The sequence below is a fragment of the Phasianus colchicus genome, chromosome 3 (genome assembly GCF_987193195.1).
Source record: "Phasianus colchicus chromosome 3, bPhaCol1.hap1.1, whole genome shotgun sequence".
In the NCBI taxonomy this organism is placed as follows: domain Eukaryota; kingdom Metazoa; phylum Chordata; class Aves; order Galliformes; family Phasianidae; genus Phasianus; species Phasianus colchicus.
This window is the reverse complement of record NC_143438.1, coordinates 3,195,340-3,212,335: the sequence shown is the minus strand read 5'-3', so window position 1 is coordinate 3,212,335 and position 16,996 is coordinate 3,195,340. Positions and strand designations below refer to the sequence as shown.

Sequence of the window (16,996 nt, the reverse complement as noted above, 5' to 3'; positions counted from 1 at the left end):
ATAAAGATTTTACATGTACTCCTAAATACGTTAGTGCAAAATTTATTATGTGGGAACAGTTCAGTATAAATAAAATGTTGCACCTAGTATGTGAATAGTAATGTCTTTTTTTTATCTTTTTCTCCCACACATATATGAGCTATCTATACTGAAGGGAGTTAAATTACTTAACACAGATAAATCAGAAATGAAAGAACGACTACAGATGAAAAAAAAAGTGTATACAGACTTAAATCTAAAAAGCTCAGTTTAGCACTTCCATATGTACATAAATGCCAGGGTAGGTAAGAGAGGGAAAGAAAGAGAGAGAGAGAGAGAGGGGAAAGAAAGCTAAAGAAGAAAAATGATGAAGGAATATCAAGCCAAATTTCAGCTGAATTTTCCACAAATATATGGATTCTGCACTTTCTATGCACACTAGCATCTAAGTAATTGTATGATATAGGGGATATATTTTACCATTTTCTTTTCAGTCCTGGGCAACCTCCTGTAGCTGTCTCTGTTTGAAAAGAATAATTGGACCAGATGACTTACAGAGGTTCTTTTCAACCTCAGACATTTTGTAATTAATGTTTCGTTTGTGAGCAACTAGACCAGTTTCATAAGTTACATGTCCTTTAGTCATATTCATTACTGATACGCATTTCCCAGAGTATCAGGGGAGTTATCAGGAGTCTTTCAGTCACAGATGCAGATAATATGTTTTAGGGACTACAGTACAAGCACTGCTATAGTGACTATTGGTTGTATTATTACATCACTGGACAATAAACAAAAAAATATTTATCAGGTGGCAATGGGTATACAGACCAGATTCTACTGATTCTACTACACGAGGCAGTAAGAGGAAAACAGAGCTACAGACCATTCATTCTTAGCTTGCGTTGGTCTTTCCTAACCTAATATCTAGTATAACCTAGTATCTTTAGGACATAAGTTGAGTTCCCATCTACACATGCAGATTTATCTTCGAGTGGTTTTAATTTTTCCTTCTGAATCACAATATGCATCTTTTCAAATCCTCATACTTTCAGACACCAGTGGCATTTCTTGCCTTGAAACTTCCCTTTTGATAACATAAACTATGTTGTATTCCTTTGGAAAGTCTGAACAATTAAGATACTTTATTGAGTGCTTCAGGGCAAAAAGCTTTAGCATTTCAGTTGATTAGTCATCTTCTTTTTTTACTCTTTTATTCACAACTATTCAAGGCATGAAAATGAGATGTTCTTCTGTCACTGAAATGATAAAGAATACAAGGTTGCAAATAAGAGTAATGTATCATAATAGAATCATGAAATCATAGAATCCTGTTGGAAACAAAGATCATCTTGTCTGACTGTTAACACGTCATCACCACTGCCCGCTACACCATGTCCCCAAGTGCCACATCTGTCCTTCTCTTGAAGACCTCCAAGGATGATGACTGCACCACTTGCCTGTGCAGACTGCTTCAAAGCCTTGCCTCTCTTTCTGAGAAGAAATTTTCTGGATATATCCAACCTGAACATTCTCTTATGTAATTTAAGGCCATTATTACCTTTTGTCCTATTGCAAGTTACCTGGGAGAAGAGGCCAAACCCCACTTCACGACACCTTCCTTTCAGGTAGCTGTAAGAAGCAACAAGGTCTCCTCTGAGCCTCCTCTTCTGCAGACTAAACAACCCCAGTTCCATCACCCACTCCTCATAAGACTTGTGCTTCCGACCCTTCACCAGCCTCATTGCCCTTATTGCTCCAGCACCTCAATCACTTCCCTGTAGTGAGAGAGCCAAAACTGCACAAAGTACTCTAGGTGCAACTTCACCAGTACCAAAAACAGAGACAACCATCTTCCAAGTCCTTCAGGCTACACAATTTCGGATAGCCAGGACACCATCATGTACTAACAAATTGCCACTCTCCCTCACTACGTTATAAATGTAACAACTCTTTTTTTTTTCTGACCCATATTCAAAGTGAAATAACCTTATCCTAACACTAGGTAATGTCTGGTTGTTGATTAAATTAGCATGGGTGAGGGGTAGGTGGAGGTGAATTACAAGGGCCCTGTTGATGACTAATTTCAGTGCTGTATTTATCACAATGTAAAGAAAAGAAAGTGTAGCTTCTGGACTTGTGGTTTTTATTTCTAATGAAACTCTTGGAGAAAATGAAGAGCTTATATTTCTAAACATTATATAGAAAAAAAGGGTAACAAAAAACCCCTCTTTTCCTGGATACTTCTACTTCATTAGATATATGTCTTTTCATTACAATTGCAGTTTCAGAATCTGTTATGGATAGAAGACAGCCACTCAAACAACTGGCTTGAGTGATCTACAATCTGCCTTGTTTTACAACATTTATTTTGTTCTTTTTGAGTGGAATTATAAGAGTTTGCTGCATGATACATTATGGAACACAGAAGCAGAAAAAATAAAGTATGTATTAAAATAGAAAAATAAAGTTTCTGCCACTGTGGATAGCTAAACCATACTTTTAAAAAACCTGTTATGTGTAATGATGCAGAGATCAGAAGCAATGCAGCAACTGGCAGATATATAATCCCCTTTTTAAATGTCCAGACAAAATAAGGGTTTATAGGACTGTTGGGAAAGGATAAGATAGCAGCTCCCCAGATTGAAGGAATACTTAGTATAGCAGTGAAGAGAACAAAGTGATGCTTGCTATTTACCTCACCTATAAAATGCCTTACTAGTGGAGAAAAAATAAGCCTTGCTATGCATGTTCATTTTATACCTCTAACATGCCGTATCCTCTAAGATACACTGTAGTCCAGAAGAAAATACGGAGAGCCTCTGAATAAATCCCCCTGAAGACAGATTTAACAAGACAAGAATCTGTCTTCTTGAAGCCTTATAGAGCAAATTCTAAAATCATTTTATATAACTCATTCATGGCAAGAAATTACAAATAATGGACATATAGAATCTGTCAGTCAGTAGCTCATGAAGAAATTCTTTAAATGAATGGAAAAGTAAAATTAACAGAAAATCTTGTAGACTTTAGGACATATTTATCTTCTTTATGATAACAAAATAACATAAATTTAAAAAGATATGAATTAATATGTAAACTTGTTATACATTCAATATAAAGCTGTTTGAATCTTCTGTGACATATATCTTCACATAATAATTCATCTTGTAAGAAGCTATCTAAGACAAGTTGTAGAAGCCTCAAATAATTGCTGAATGGTTGGAAGAGATCTCTTGATGTCACCTGGTCCAACCCCCCTGCTCAAGCAGAGATACATGCCCAGAACCATGTCCAGACAACTTTTGAACATCTGTTTCCACACTTCTTTGGGCAACCTGTGCCAGAACTCTATCATGCACACAGTAAAGAAGTGTCTCCTGATATTAAAAGGAGTTTCTTCTTTTCTAGGTTGTGCCCATTTTGTCCTGAAATGTTCCTGCCTCCATCCTCATTGCATCCTCACTTCTAGGATCTATAAACATTGATAAATATTGATAAATATTTATCAATATTGATAAATATCCCCCCCTGAGCCTTGTCTTCTCTTGACTAAACAGTTTCAATACTCTCAGCCTTTCCTTAAATAGTAGATGCTTCAGTCCCTTGATCATATTTTTGATTCTCATCTGTGCTGGACTCTCTAGTTACTCCATCTCTTTTGTACTGGGAACCTAAAACCTGGACATATTACTTCTGAAGTGGCCGCAGTGGTGCTGAGGGGAAGGATCACCTCCTTCAACCTGCTGGCAACACTTTGCATAAAGAGGCCAAGAATATTGTAAGTCTTCTTAATGGAAAAGTGGACATTCCTGACTGATATTCAACTTGCTATCTACCAGGAATTCCAGGTTCTTTTCTGTGAAGCTTCTTTACAGCTGGGTCAATCCCACAATGTACTGGTGCCCGGGGATGTTAGCAATTCTCCCTGGTGGAATGTCACGGTTTTATGATTTTTGGTATTCCACATCATAACATCATGTGGTGCACTGGGAGTTAAAGAGTTAATGCTCCAGTTCCAGGTACCTGTCCCAGAAGAGAAGAAGAACTACAGACCCCAGAGGACTCTGCATTCAAAGAAGAGGTAAAATCCCTGGCAAAGTCACAGAACCTTGCTCTCTTCCCTTCTGCTCACCCCAACTGCACATCTTATTTAGTAAATTAGTTTGTTTCTCCCCAGATCGTTGCTGTTGTTCTGTTTTAGGCTGGCCCATCTCTCTATCCTTTTCCCTTATCCCTTTCTGGGGTGTGGATCCACAGGTCCCTCCACACCACTAGTCACAGAACTGGGCCAAATCAGCCCATAAAACATCAACAATGTGGTTCCTGTTAGTTAATTTCTTCAGCCTGTCAACACACCTATGGATGGCAGCACAACTTCCTCCCTCCTCTCCCCACAATTGAATTACATCATTTTTTATTCAACATACATAGTAACAGTCCCATCTGCAGCTTCCATCTTGTTCCTTCTCCCACAGTACATCCTATTCTATTTCTTTCCTCAATAGATCGATGCACTGATCAATACAAACTTTTTTTTTTTAAGTGCAGACCAGATTACTCAGCACATGACATCTACAGTAGCAAGTGTTACAGAAATACATCAAAGTAAACAAAATATTTAGGCAATATTTCTACTTAGAAAATGAAAGCACTAACTTCAGCTAATGATCATCCATGAGAAATAATCTAAACAGATAACTAAACAAAAAAGACAGTTGACATGCACTCCAAATAATGTACCTTGACGAAACTTACAGTTCAACAGCAGAAGTGTGCTCATAGCCAGAGTTAATGCTTACACAGCTAGTTGTGCAGTGAAAGGAACTTAGGAATGGAACATCATATAAGGAGTTGATGGATCACGATGGACATAACTGTTACAGACACAGAAATTTCCTGTTTCCTTCTGTAAATAAAGGATGCACTGCATTTACAGAATATCCACCCACATAACATCTACACTAGTTTTGATTTTTGTTTTGTTGTTGTTGTTTCATTGGAGGGAACAATGAGAGTCTCTTCTTGGGAAAATCCTGTTAGAAACTGGGAAAATGAGACACAATGACATAGTACCAGTTCTGCAAGTTAAAAATAAATAAATAAAAATGATATCAACACTGTACAGAGAACTACAGAAGTGTGCAGTTCTGTATGCAGTTGTGGGTGCATGAGAAAACCTATTATCCTGTTCTGCAGGAAATAAGGAATACTAAGGAATACTACATCCACCACCTCTGAGTTTACATAGGTTGCTGCTGAATCAGTTGGCTATTACCAGTTAACATAACTTACAACACATACATGGCAAATAATACTATTTTCTGGAATATCAGTTCATCCTGGAGAATGATTTAAATTGTCCGAAATAACAGATTAAAATGTTTTATCAGTTAAGAGAAGGCAGAGGAGAGAGTGACGCAGCTCACACAAACCAGTGAAAGAAAATTGAAGCCATTCTAATGAGTAAGCATCCAGGTTAGAGGAGAGTTTAACTTTATGCTGACATCTCACCATTTCTTCCTCTGAGTCATAACCATCACCATAGCCATCATGAATTGTATGGCCACCATATATTTTCCTCTCTTCTAGAGAGCCTCTAGGCTAAGCATCAGAACTGAACTAAAGAACTACTATTCAGGCTGATTAAGTAAAGTTGTATATGCTTAAAATGTCAAGGCTTGAAGATCTACATCCACATACCAATCCATACTACTATCTCACAGGAATATGAGGATTTTAGTATCTCCATACTGGAACAATACTTAGTTGTTAGATGTGTTATACAACCACATAACAACTGTACCTCCAATATAATTGTTAGTACATTAACCTAGAGTTATTTTATGTTATGTCACCTCTCGTTTCTGAATAGCACAATAACACTAAAACAATACAAAAATATTCAAGGAGTCATGATATTTTAACTATGACAAAATAGATAACATAGAATCAGTTTTGTGTTTGGACGAGTCCTCCCATTTGTTTACACTTGGGAGAATTCCATTAAAAATCTCACTTGCTCAGAAACCACAGGTTTCTGAATATTTAATATTTTCCTTCAAGCTCCAATTTTGAAAGCAAATTGACCAATAAAACTTCTACTTTTCTTTTTTTTAAAACTGGTAATTTTTGAAGAGAGAATCATAACCAAATTCTTTTGAAAAGCAGTACAAAATCTGGTTGGAGATTTTCTTCTTGAAGTTTGAACACAGGTTTTTAACATTAGAGGTTGACAAAAGGCCTAGTTTGTTCTTTTTTTTTTTTTTTCTTTCAATAGATAACAGCTGAAGAACTCACATAGCACATATTAATGAATGCAGAATTATTTCTTCTTGGAAGTCCTTGGAAGAAGAAACTCCTATTTTCATTTACTGGAAGAAGAAAACTCCTGGAACCACCTGCTTATAAACCCACTTTCCCATAGGACTTTCAGAACACCTTTCCATTTTCTTTTTCTTCCACAATGAAACATTAAATATTCGTGCTTTAATTAAAAGTGTTTCCACTTGAGGTCTTGCATTCCATCTCGACTCTTCCTTGTCAGCCTGTAGGTGGTTTCAGTATTTATGACTTCACAGTGCTTTACATAGCAGCCAACTGGGTATCAAGTCACTCTTTTCATACTCAGTAAGCTATTTTACAAGAGAAATCAAATTATTACAACAAGGCCAATCAGCCATGCTCTGCAGTTTACAGAGACTTTTAAGAGTCAGTAAATCTAAATGGGTGTCATTCTTAACTAGGTAAAGAATAATCAGAGTCCTTAGTACTTTGAGATATGAATTTACCTGAACTACTGCAGAGAGATGACAAAAATTACAGGCAGTCTGCTGAAAGTATAAAAAGAATATTCAGAAAAGAAATAGACAAGAAATAAGGAGTGTTCTAGATGCAGAGCATTTTGTCCTGGAATAGAAAGAGCCAAACAAAAGCTACAGAATAACTCAGTTATCAATTACTCCATCGCTTCAGAGTACTTAAAAGAGAGTAACTAAAATAGGAGGAAAAGAAGTGTTGTATTTGAATTCAAAACAAAAAGGAAACTGGTTGTGAAACTTACTAACTTCTGATAGACTTCTGGTGGTCTAAGTCAAAGCAATTGGAAATACTGCCTTCTTACTGCCGCATCAAATACGGTCTTACTAAGGATCTCTAATAAACAAAAATTTCAGAAAAACAAAGTTTGGACCTCACAAAAACTTTCACTTGAAGAACTTTGATATATCTAAAAGGGTTTGTTGCTTGCACTCAACTACTTGTCTGCCAGTGGTCTGCTGCTGCATTACCAAATGACAGATTTACAGTCACTGTGGGGCTTGGTAGGTTAAGTAATAAGTGACTTCAGCTCTAAAGACAGTAAATCAATGTTTTCAACAAACCTGACTACAGCATTAAAAGGATTCCATTGTTCTGCATAGAATGCAGAGTAGTTTGCATGCAGGTGCTTGAAAATAATTGATGGCAAAGATCCTTTCTTTGGTATGCATGCCTGAACTGTATTCAGTTCAGGATCATTCTTTAAATGAGACTTTTTCTTATGTAGTTCATACGAGTTGTCACTGCACATTTCCTATTCGTCAGGGGATGTAATCTGAATCTTGTCAAATTATACTGTCCTGATATCTTCTTCCTTACTCTAAATAATTCAGACTTGAGACTCACAAGACCTGGAGAGTGGAGGGGGGAGGAGAAAGAGGGATGTATGTTTCAGGTAGGCAGGAAAAACAGGAAAAGGATGAATAAGATAGAAGAACAGAACAGAAACAAAATGTGGAGATAGATATCCATTTATAAGCCATAAATTTAATAAAGAAATGGCACATACAACTGTTCCTAGGCCTCGAAATGCTAAGGGAGTCTATGATGAAAATGTTCTTTTCAGCTGCCTAAAATGATATCTCAAAAGCTGTTGTGCCTTAGACGGCAGTGATTTTACACTGCTTAACATTTCTTATTAAAAGCTATTCTAAACAGAACTGGACAAGAGAAAGCAGAGTATCTGATTAAAATGAAGGCACCTCATTATATAACACTTTCGCCAGCATAAATTTATAGCATTTTTGTGTAGTTGCTTTGCTACTTTAAGGTAGCTAACAAAAAGATATATCCAGGAAGGAAATGTATGCACTTCCTTTATAAGGATGCCAACCTATTCCAGTTTCCTCTGAGATCACAATAAAGCAAGAAATTTAGTACAAATACACATTTTTCCTCGCTATCTTTATCAGAATACAGGGGAAGGCAGCCAAGAGCAGTCATTCTAGTCACAGTGCAAAATCATTTCTCATCGCTTGCTAATGAAAACAGCTTTTAAAGTACACTATAATTACGACAAAATCTGTGCTTTTCAGAGTCTGGAAATATCTTCACCCCCTGATTCTCTCACTCCATTTTCAGTTAAATACTTACAATGAAGTTCTGCTAAGCAATCTTCAACATTTCTTCTTAAAGATAGCATTTACTAGAGATGGACACAGAGAATTGCCAACGGAAGACCTATTCTCACATTTATACTGTAATTAAAACAATACCCTAAATCGGTTTAGTAGCTGACCCTTTTTATTACTCCTAAAATGTCAGGAGAAATTTGGAGTCAAATGAGATTTTGTTTGCTTTGGAGGAAAGGTACTGATTTCTTTAAAGAAATAAAATTTTACTCAAAGAGTCAAAATTAGGTGGGTTGTTACATATGCATTTCACTGTTTCTTCCCTAGCCCATCCCAACATGCTTAACATTCTCCACAGGAATGCTGGTGTTAACAGCATACTCCTTTCTCAGATAAGTGAGACAATACGAAGGGTCCTAGGCATGCAGAAGCTGGAGTAATTTCTGAGCATCTCAGATCATGGAATCTAAATATTTTAAAGTCTAGAGAAATAAAGGAAAACTAAAACATGATGAAAACAACCTTTTTTCACTGACTTTTTTTTGTTTTATTTTTCAACGAATCCCTATATTCCAGATCAATACATTGTTTACTTACATGTGTAATAATTACATCTTGACTTTAGGGTAGTTTGCTGACTGGATTTCAGTAAAATAAACTAAACTAATTGTAACAGCACTACTGATATACAGTGGGAACCCATCTCTCTGTAAGCTTAAAAACACAGTGCACTTCACAGCTCATTTTATCTTGGGTTCTTTAGAACTGATGGACTCAAACAAGACTGTGTAACGGCATTTGAGGGCTTTGTGACATTCTTAGACTTAGAATAAACTACACTGACAAAAACAGTTGGCAAAGGTTTGACTCGCAGATAATCCAAAGGGTAACTACCCTTCTTCCTCATTCCTTTTCACAGCCACATGCTCTCCTGCCATTTCTTACACTTCCTTATCTGATCCCCGCTGAGCAAATTCAGGAGGCTAAATGGGTGGAAAAATTAAATCTAAAATATAAAGTGTGGATAGGATGTGAGAGACAGCCACACCAGGACACAAGCAAGCCAGGAGGTTCATAGGGTGCTTTGAATGGTAGCTTCCTTCTCCAAGTGACAGAAAATCCAATGAGAGGTGTTCTGCTGGGTCTTTAACAGGGGGCTTTTGGGGAATATAAAGGTCAAAAGCATCCTTGTCTACAGTGACTAGGAGATGATGGAGTTCAGGATACCTAGGGGAAAGAGGAGGGTGAGAAACAAATTCACAAACCCAAGCTTGAGGAGAGCACAAATGGAACTGTTAAAGGATTTGCTTGTCTCATGGGATGTTCTGGAGAGAAGAGAGATTGAAGAAATATGGTTAATATCCAAGGATCTCCTCTAAACTCAAAAGATATCCAAGGATCTGCTCTAAACTCAAAAGAGATTCATCCCAGCAAAGAGAAAGTCAGGCACAAATGTCAGGAAACCTGTATGAATCAGCAAAACCAAAGCTGAACAGAAATAGGGACAGGTAGCCTGTGAGACATACACATGTCCAAAAATGCAGTGATGGAGTTAGGAAAACTGAAGCCCAGATGGAATCAAATCTGGCCACAGATGTTAAAGGCAACAAGAAGGGCTTCTGTAAATACACCAGTGACAGAAAGAAGACTAGGGAAAGCATGGGCCCACTGAATAAAGCAGGGGTTGTGGTTACACAGGACAGGAAAAAAGCTGACGTGCTGAATGTCTTCTGTGGCTCAGTTTTTACTCGCAAGACCGGCCTTTAGGAATCCCAGGTTCCAAAGATCTGAGAGATAATATGGAGCAAAAAAGATAAACTGTTGGTGGAAGAGGATCACATCAGAGAGTACTTAAGCAAACTGAACATACCCAAGGCCATGCATGCTGATGGGATTCATCCAAGAGTACTGAAGAAGTTGGCAGATGTCACTGTAAGGCCACTTTATCTCTCAGAAGGGTTCTGCTATTTGTATTATATGCAGGCATATGGGACAGAGTGAAAAAGAAAAATGGATATGGCATTTTAACAATAACAATGAGCTTAGGCTGGCCTTACTGAGATAAATACCTTGTGCAGTAATGATTAGACCTGTAAATAGTAAGGTCAGTAGTCTAGGTAGCAGAAATAAGGCAGTAAATATTACTCAGACTTCAGTAATGAGCCTCATTGTCACTGGTTACATTGCCACTACAAAAACAAACAAACCAACAAAAAAAAAATGTGCTTTGTGGTTTTTTTTAGTGCAAAGCAATTAACAGTTGTTTGGGAAAATGTTGTGGTGGTCAAAAAGATATAAAACACAAGTAGAAACCTTACAAGTTACCCAATTGTTAATGAAAATATAAAAACTTTCTCTGCATCCTGGGATTTTGAACAAGTGCAGCACACATACAGCAGCACACCCTGGATATCCTCAGGTAAAAAACATACTGCTTTTTTTCTTTTAATTTATAGTAGCTATGAAAAAAAAAAACTTGCATACGATATTCTTAGATGAAACTTGAATACTGTGTCCAAATCTGGGCTCCATAAGTTCAAGAAAGACAGAGATCTTCTAAAGAGACTCCAGCAGAGGGTCACAAAGATGATGGCAGGCCTGGAGCATCTCACATATGAGGAAAGACTGAGAGACCTGGCTCTCTTCAACCTGGAGAAGGCTGAGAGGGATCTCATCAGTGTTTATAAATATCTAAAGCACAGGATCAAGTTGATAGGGACAGGTTCTTTTCAGTGGCATGCAGCAATGGAACAGGGGGCACAAATTGGAACACGGGAAGTTCTATACAAACACAAGGAAGAACTTCTTTATTGTGAAAGTGACAAAGCACTGGAACAAGCTATCCAGAGAAGTTGTGGAGTCTCCTTCTCTGGAAATATTTAAGACCTGTTTGGACACTTCTCTGTGCTGTAGGGAACTTGCTATTTCAGAGAAGTTGCTCTTGATGATCTCTAGAGGTTCTTTCCATGCCCTACAATTTTGTGATTGTGTGATTCTTCGATTTTATCTCCTGAGCTACTTATTCCTTTTCTTCTGCCTACTTCTAGAGTTCTCTTTCTCCCACCTACATTTGTCTTTTTCTACAACACACTTTGCTCCCATTGTTTGTATCTTCAATATTTATGTTTATTAAATGATTGTTTTCAAGTTGTGATCCATTAAAGGCATATAAAGAAATAGGAGAGTGCGTGGCAAAGTGAACATAGAAAGTTACCTAGTCTGTAACTACAAATAATAAGCATGTATGTGTGTGTTTATAATTTTTTCTGATTTTTTGTTTTTTGGTTTTTTTTTTTTAATTATTTTTTATTGATATTACTTTTGCAGTTTGGACAACTGAGATACCAGAATGCAGTCACAGAGTGGAAGAAGTCTACCAGGAGGGTTCTCAGATGTACCTGATGTACTTTCTTCATGGAGATAAGATGTGTTTAAGGCTTAGCTTTACACATGTGAGTACTTTATTAGCCTTATCCCATAAGGATACTCTTGTGTAGTGATAAGAAAGCCTATCAAAAGAGGAAATAAAGATAATTAGTCTGGATGGAACACTGTGAACCTTAGAATAAGGAGCTGGAAGACTTCAAATGAAGAGGGCCATATCAAATCAATTATGACACGTGAAACAGTAGACTGAGGTGCGTCAGATGTTTTATATTAGACACAGACTAAGTATCTTATACTTCACAAAAGCCGACTGCTGAAGACTCTTATTCCACAGTTTTGTGCCAGCACTTAGATTTGTCAAGACATATAATCATTCCTCACATGAAATAAATTAAAAAATTAAAAATAATAATAAAAAAATAAGCATCTTCTTTTGCATATAGTTCAGAACACTAGAGACTTCTTTATGTATTTGAGACACTTAACTTACTTTATATAGTACAGCTGCTAATGCAGAACACTTTGCCAGCACTAAATTAAATTCTGAATGTATGAAACAGAAATAACAAGTTCCAGAAGAGCTACAAGTGTCTTTTATTAATTGCACCCTTCCCAAAACCTTATAATGTCACAATCAGAATCATTTTTGTTGGGGAAAAGAACAAACTAACTATCAAATAACAAAAAATTAAGCTTACTGTAATGCAAAAGAAAGCAAAGCATTATCATATATCTTTCACCCCTAGCTTGCAGTTCCCAAAAGACCTTTTGCTAACCCAATTGCCAGTCAACACTCTACCGTTCTCCATAGTCACAGGGAGGTGATCTTGCGTGATTCACTCTGCCCCCCCTCTGTAAAAGATCCAGAACAAAATCATCATTTTGACTGTACTGTGTTTGCCCTCCTTCAAGTAATACACAGGGTCAGATATTCTTTATTTTCTTCCCCCATTCTTTTCTGTCATCTTTTTGAATTTTGAGATCTTGTTCCTGCACAGCATTTTTGCACTTCAAAATCTTCCGATGGGTTTCTGTCCTACTTCCCAAAATTCTAGACACACACAGGCAGGTAAAAGGCTGACAGCTTTTTAATTTCCATCTCCCATTGCTTTACATGAACATCTTCACGCTTTCTGCATCAATCAACAGTTGGGCAGTGAATGTACCTTTCTGATCTTATTTGTGGCTGGTGGGGAAAACAGGAGCATTTATTCCTCTGCATGATACAGCAGCTGCCCACTGCTTCTTCAGAGACAACATATGGGGCAGTACAGGATTGCAATCATAAATGTGAGAGGAGTCTGAACTTTGAGAGCTTGGGAAAATGATGGAATTGATGACAGACACTCTCTCCTTACTAGTAAGTGATGTGCTCTGTGCAGCCATGAAATAAGTGCAAATAATTTTAAAATAGAACCAGTGCTATTCAGCTTCCAAACTCCAAGAATCAAGTATCTGTGGATATACTACACAGTAAAATGTCTCATCTTAGCTCAAGACAGCCTTATTCCAAGCCTTGGCATTTTAAGTATAGGATAATCTAAGTCTTGTTAGCTGCACTGAGTTTCTCCCACAGCACAGATCTGGCTGTTAAGCACTAATATTATTTTGAATAACACTGGTACATATAGAAAGCAGCCAAATCTTAATAACAGAGAGTTCATACTTACTAAGAAAAGAATGGTTCAGACAAGCAGTCTATTTATTTAGATTAGTTAGCACAAATTTACAGAGGCTCAACATTGTCACTGCTTTTTTCACCATATCTGGTTTCTCCAGTTTTCTACTCTATGACCCATCAGTACAAATCCATTAAATCAAAACTGCATTTTTATGCAATCTAAATAATGTAGCTACCATCTGAAACACTTGTAGTTCAACAGTGATTCCGCTGACAATATTTAGCTTATGTCAGCAAGCATCTAAATGATGCCCATAGTGCTGAAAACCACTTAACAATATAACCTTTGCATAACTTGTCTCCTCCCTTTTTAGAAAAGTGTTATTTGGATTTATTTGAATGTGGAGGCAGTACTTTCCACCCGTCCTTAGTGCATTTAGCTTATGTGCAACTGTATGCATGAGCTGTCTGTTTATATCTTTCATTTGGCGCAAGGTACAAAACCATGGTGTATGATATTCATATCCCTTATCAGTATTATGGTATGGTATAATACAAGTACAGAATATTAGCATGATTTTCAGCTGGTCATGCAATCGAATTGCTACTGATTTTAGAAATTACTTACTGAAAATTGAAAACAACATTGATAATATCAGCCAAACTGACAGTGGTCTCATTTTTGATCCAAAAGGTAAAAGAATCCAGTGGAATGGCATCAAACTGATTCAGGTAAAATTTAGACTGGACAGTAGAAAAAGGTTATTCACAAGAAACTGATTGGGCACTGGAACAGGCTACCCGGAGATGTGGTTGTGACACCAAGCTTGCTGAAGTTCAAGAAATGTTTGTACAATGCTCTCAGATGTAGGGTTTAAATTTGAGATAATCCTGTGTGGAGCCAAGAGTTGGGTTTGATAATCCTTGTGGATTGCTTTCAATACCAGATATTCTATGATTCTATGATTCTAATAGAAGATAATAGCATCGTGGAAATAAAATACATTCTAAATAAGCAGCCACTTTTCTAGTTCAGCAAACAGTATTATTAATGTAAGATTGCTTTTGGAGGTGACACAAGGTTCACCTCCAACAAGAACTGGAGTATTCATACGTATTTACACATACTGCATTCAACTTAGACTAAGTAAGTCACTGCTTTTCATCAGTTCTATTTTCTTGAAGAAAATTCTGTGTGCTCTAAAGTTTGTAAATTTTCAGCTGCGACAAATGATCCAAAAATGTTACCTTTCTCTGCAAAATAATTCTTCTTATTTTTTTTTCACTGGTTCAACATTCCTTTGCAAAGCAGAGATTGCCAAGTTCATAAGTTGGCTTTATTGCGTTTATTTTTGATGGTGGCAGCTAATAAATCTACCAATTACATTTAAAAGAACAGCATATTGTCAGTTGGAATGGGCATTCTGTAAGCAATAAGGCTCAATCTTTGTTTCACGTCCGTAAAAAGTTTTTTCCTGTAATGAAAGGCTTCAAGGAATGCAACCATTTGTAAGGAGTCTGATACAAAAGCCAGAGTCCTAGGTGTTGAAAATGAACTACTTAACTCCCTTGTGCAGGTGAAAATCACACTGCTAAGCGCTATGTGAGGCAGTATTATGAAATCAGGACAGAGTACAGTAAAACCCCTGAAAACGGGTCAGTGGACTTCTGATAAGCTCTCTTCATTTATGTTGGATGTGAGAAGGGAAAAAGAGGAAGGGGAAGGAAGAGGACATATTAATATGTAACTCGGGACTCACCAATTTTGGCCAAGCTGGCCACAAGTATCCAGAGCGTAATGACATAAGGGTCCTTTACGTGATTCCATCGGAAAGAGACGATTGCAAAGCTCTGAGGATGGCTGTTATTTGTAGGGCTTCCCGAGCTTCTCTCTCCTAGCGCTGCTGGGAGATCCATCAGTCCCAGGAGGAACCCCATTCTAGAGACCTCTCTCATCTCCAAGCCACAAAACAAAATCCTGTTTCCCTTTCCCGGAGAAAATCCCTCCTCTTCGGAGGTCCTCGGGGGCGAGGTCCCTGGGGGCGAGGTCCTCGTCTCCTCGCACAGACGCTATCGGGCAGCGGTGCAGGCAGCACAGCGGGTCCCGTCCCGTCCCACCACCGTCGGCACGGCTGCACGGCCGGCCAAGGTGCTTCTTTGCAAAAAAGTGTCAGGGACTCTGGACATAGGCAGATGCTGCGAACTGGGTTCCTGCTGCTTACCCGCACCTGCCTTTATCAAGCCGTTCCAGATCGGTCGGAGGCGGAGCTTTTCTGGCTCCGTGGAAGCAGCGGTGCTGCCCCTTAGCTGAGCACCTTTCGGGATCAGCAGAGAGTTCCGCTCCGCCGAGGCGGCGATAGAAGGCTGTGTGGGTTGTGCCAACCGTCCCGGCTCGGCTCCGAGCACATGGGGGTTGGAAAGAAGTGACCTTGTGCTCTGGGTGCTAGGGGCCAAGGCTGGGGCGCTTCCGCACGCACGTCCGAGGCGGAGCCCAGGATCCGTGCTCAACTCGGGGCTGGATGAGGAGATTCGTCCTGATGCCTTTGAGGTGTAGCGAAACGGGTCAGCCGCTCCGTCAGACACAGCACTACAGTATTCCCAAAGGGAGTGCATTTTTTTTTTTTTTTTTTTTTCCTGCTGTTCAGCTTCAAACCGCCTTCGGATCTGGTTCGCTGAGCTTTTACTTCTGTCCACCAGGGAGCACCTCTGCCAGCAGTTCTCGGGGATGTTACACCAGCGAGAAAGGTTTGACTTTCTGTTTAGATTTGCTTGCAGCTCTTTGTTGAGAAGTACTGTATTAAAAATACTCCTTGCCTTCTTTTCCTCTTCCGTTTTTATTTGTTACGACGTGAAATCTTTTAGAAGGTTGTTGCCTTTCCCCAAAGTCTTCTTTCTTGCTGATAACATTTGCCTGATGTCCTGGGCAGTGCATACTGTACGCCAGCAGCATATGATATTCATCACTGTGAAGAAAAAGGACAGCAAAGCAGCATGGTCCTAGCACACTGTGGCGACATCTCTAACCTCTGTTGCATGCTCTGGAGCATTCCAGCTGCCACATGCTGTCCACCACTTAAGTTACCAATTCAGGAAAAAAAGATGACCTGTTTCACTTGCATAACAAGAAGTTTGGTCAAGAGATCACAAATGGACAGGATCAGGTCTCCATTAAAATGTTCAGAAGGTAAAGAAATAACTTTGATTGTTTCAAACGTTTGAGAGAAAAGCTATGTGCTTTTTGGAAATCCAAGTGAGTTAGTGTAAAGCCCTCTATAAATCAATTAACTGGTAAATTTAAACAAACTTGCACGTAATGCCATTGTTACAAAAGGTGTCTTTCACTATTACATAATCTAACTTATCTAGGGAAGTCAAGGAATGAAGTTTTAAAATATTAATTCATTGAAGATTTGCTTATTATTACTCCAAAGCTGTGTATTGGGCCCTCTTCAAACAGTGAAACGTATTGTTGTTTTTCATTGCTTCTTCATTATTTAAAAGAAAGGAAATTATGTGGGATTTTTTTAGCCCGGGAAACAATCTGAAGCTAGAATATGCAATGTATTTAGGAAGCATGACTGACAGTAAAATATTTTCTTTACATTTGGATATATTGTAG

At 38.2% G+C, this 16,996-nt stretch overlaps 1 protein-coding gene across 2 annotated transcripts in view; it reads right to left on the bottom strand.

Annotated features, from left to right (window-relative positions):
* SLC9A3 (solute carrier family 9 member A3) overlaps nucleotides 1-15,848 on the bottom strand; it is a 55,813-nt gene extending 39,965 nt beyond the window's left edge. For both annotated transcript variants that reach the window (XM_090138313.1, XM_031608312.2), the window contains exon 1: nucleotides 15,138-15,848. In XM_090138313.1, the coding sequence (XP_089994439.1) occupies nucleotides 15,138-15,333 (196 nt within the window). In that variant the 5' untranslated portion in view covers nucleotides 15,334-15,848. The remainder of the gene's footprint in view (nucleotides 1-15,137) is intronic.
* Between the last annotated feature and the right edge of the window lie 1,148 nt (nucleotides 15,849-16,996).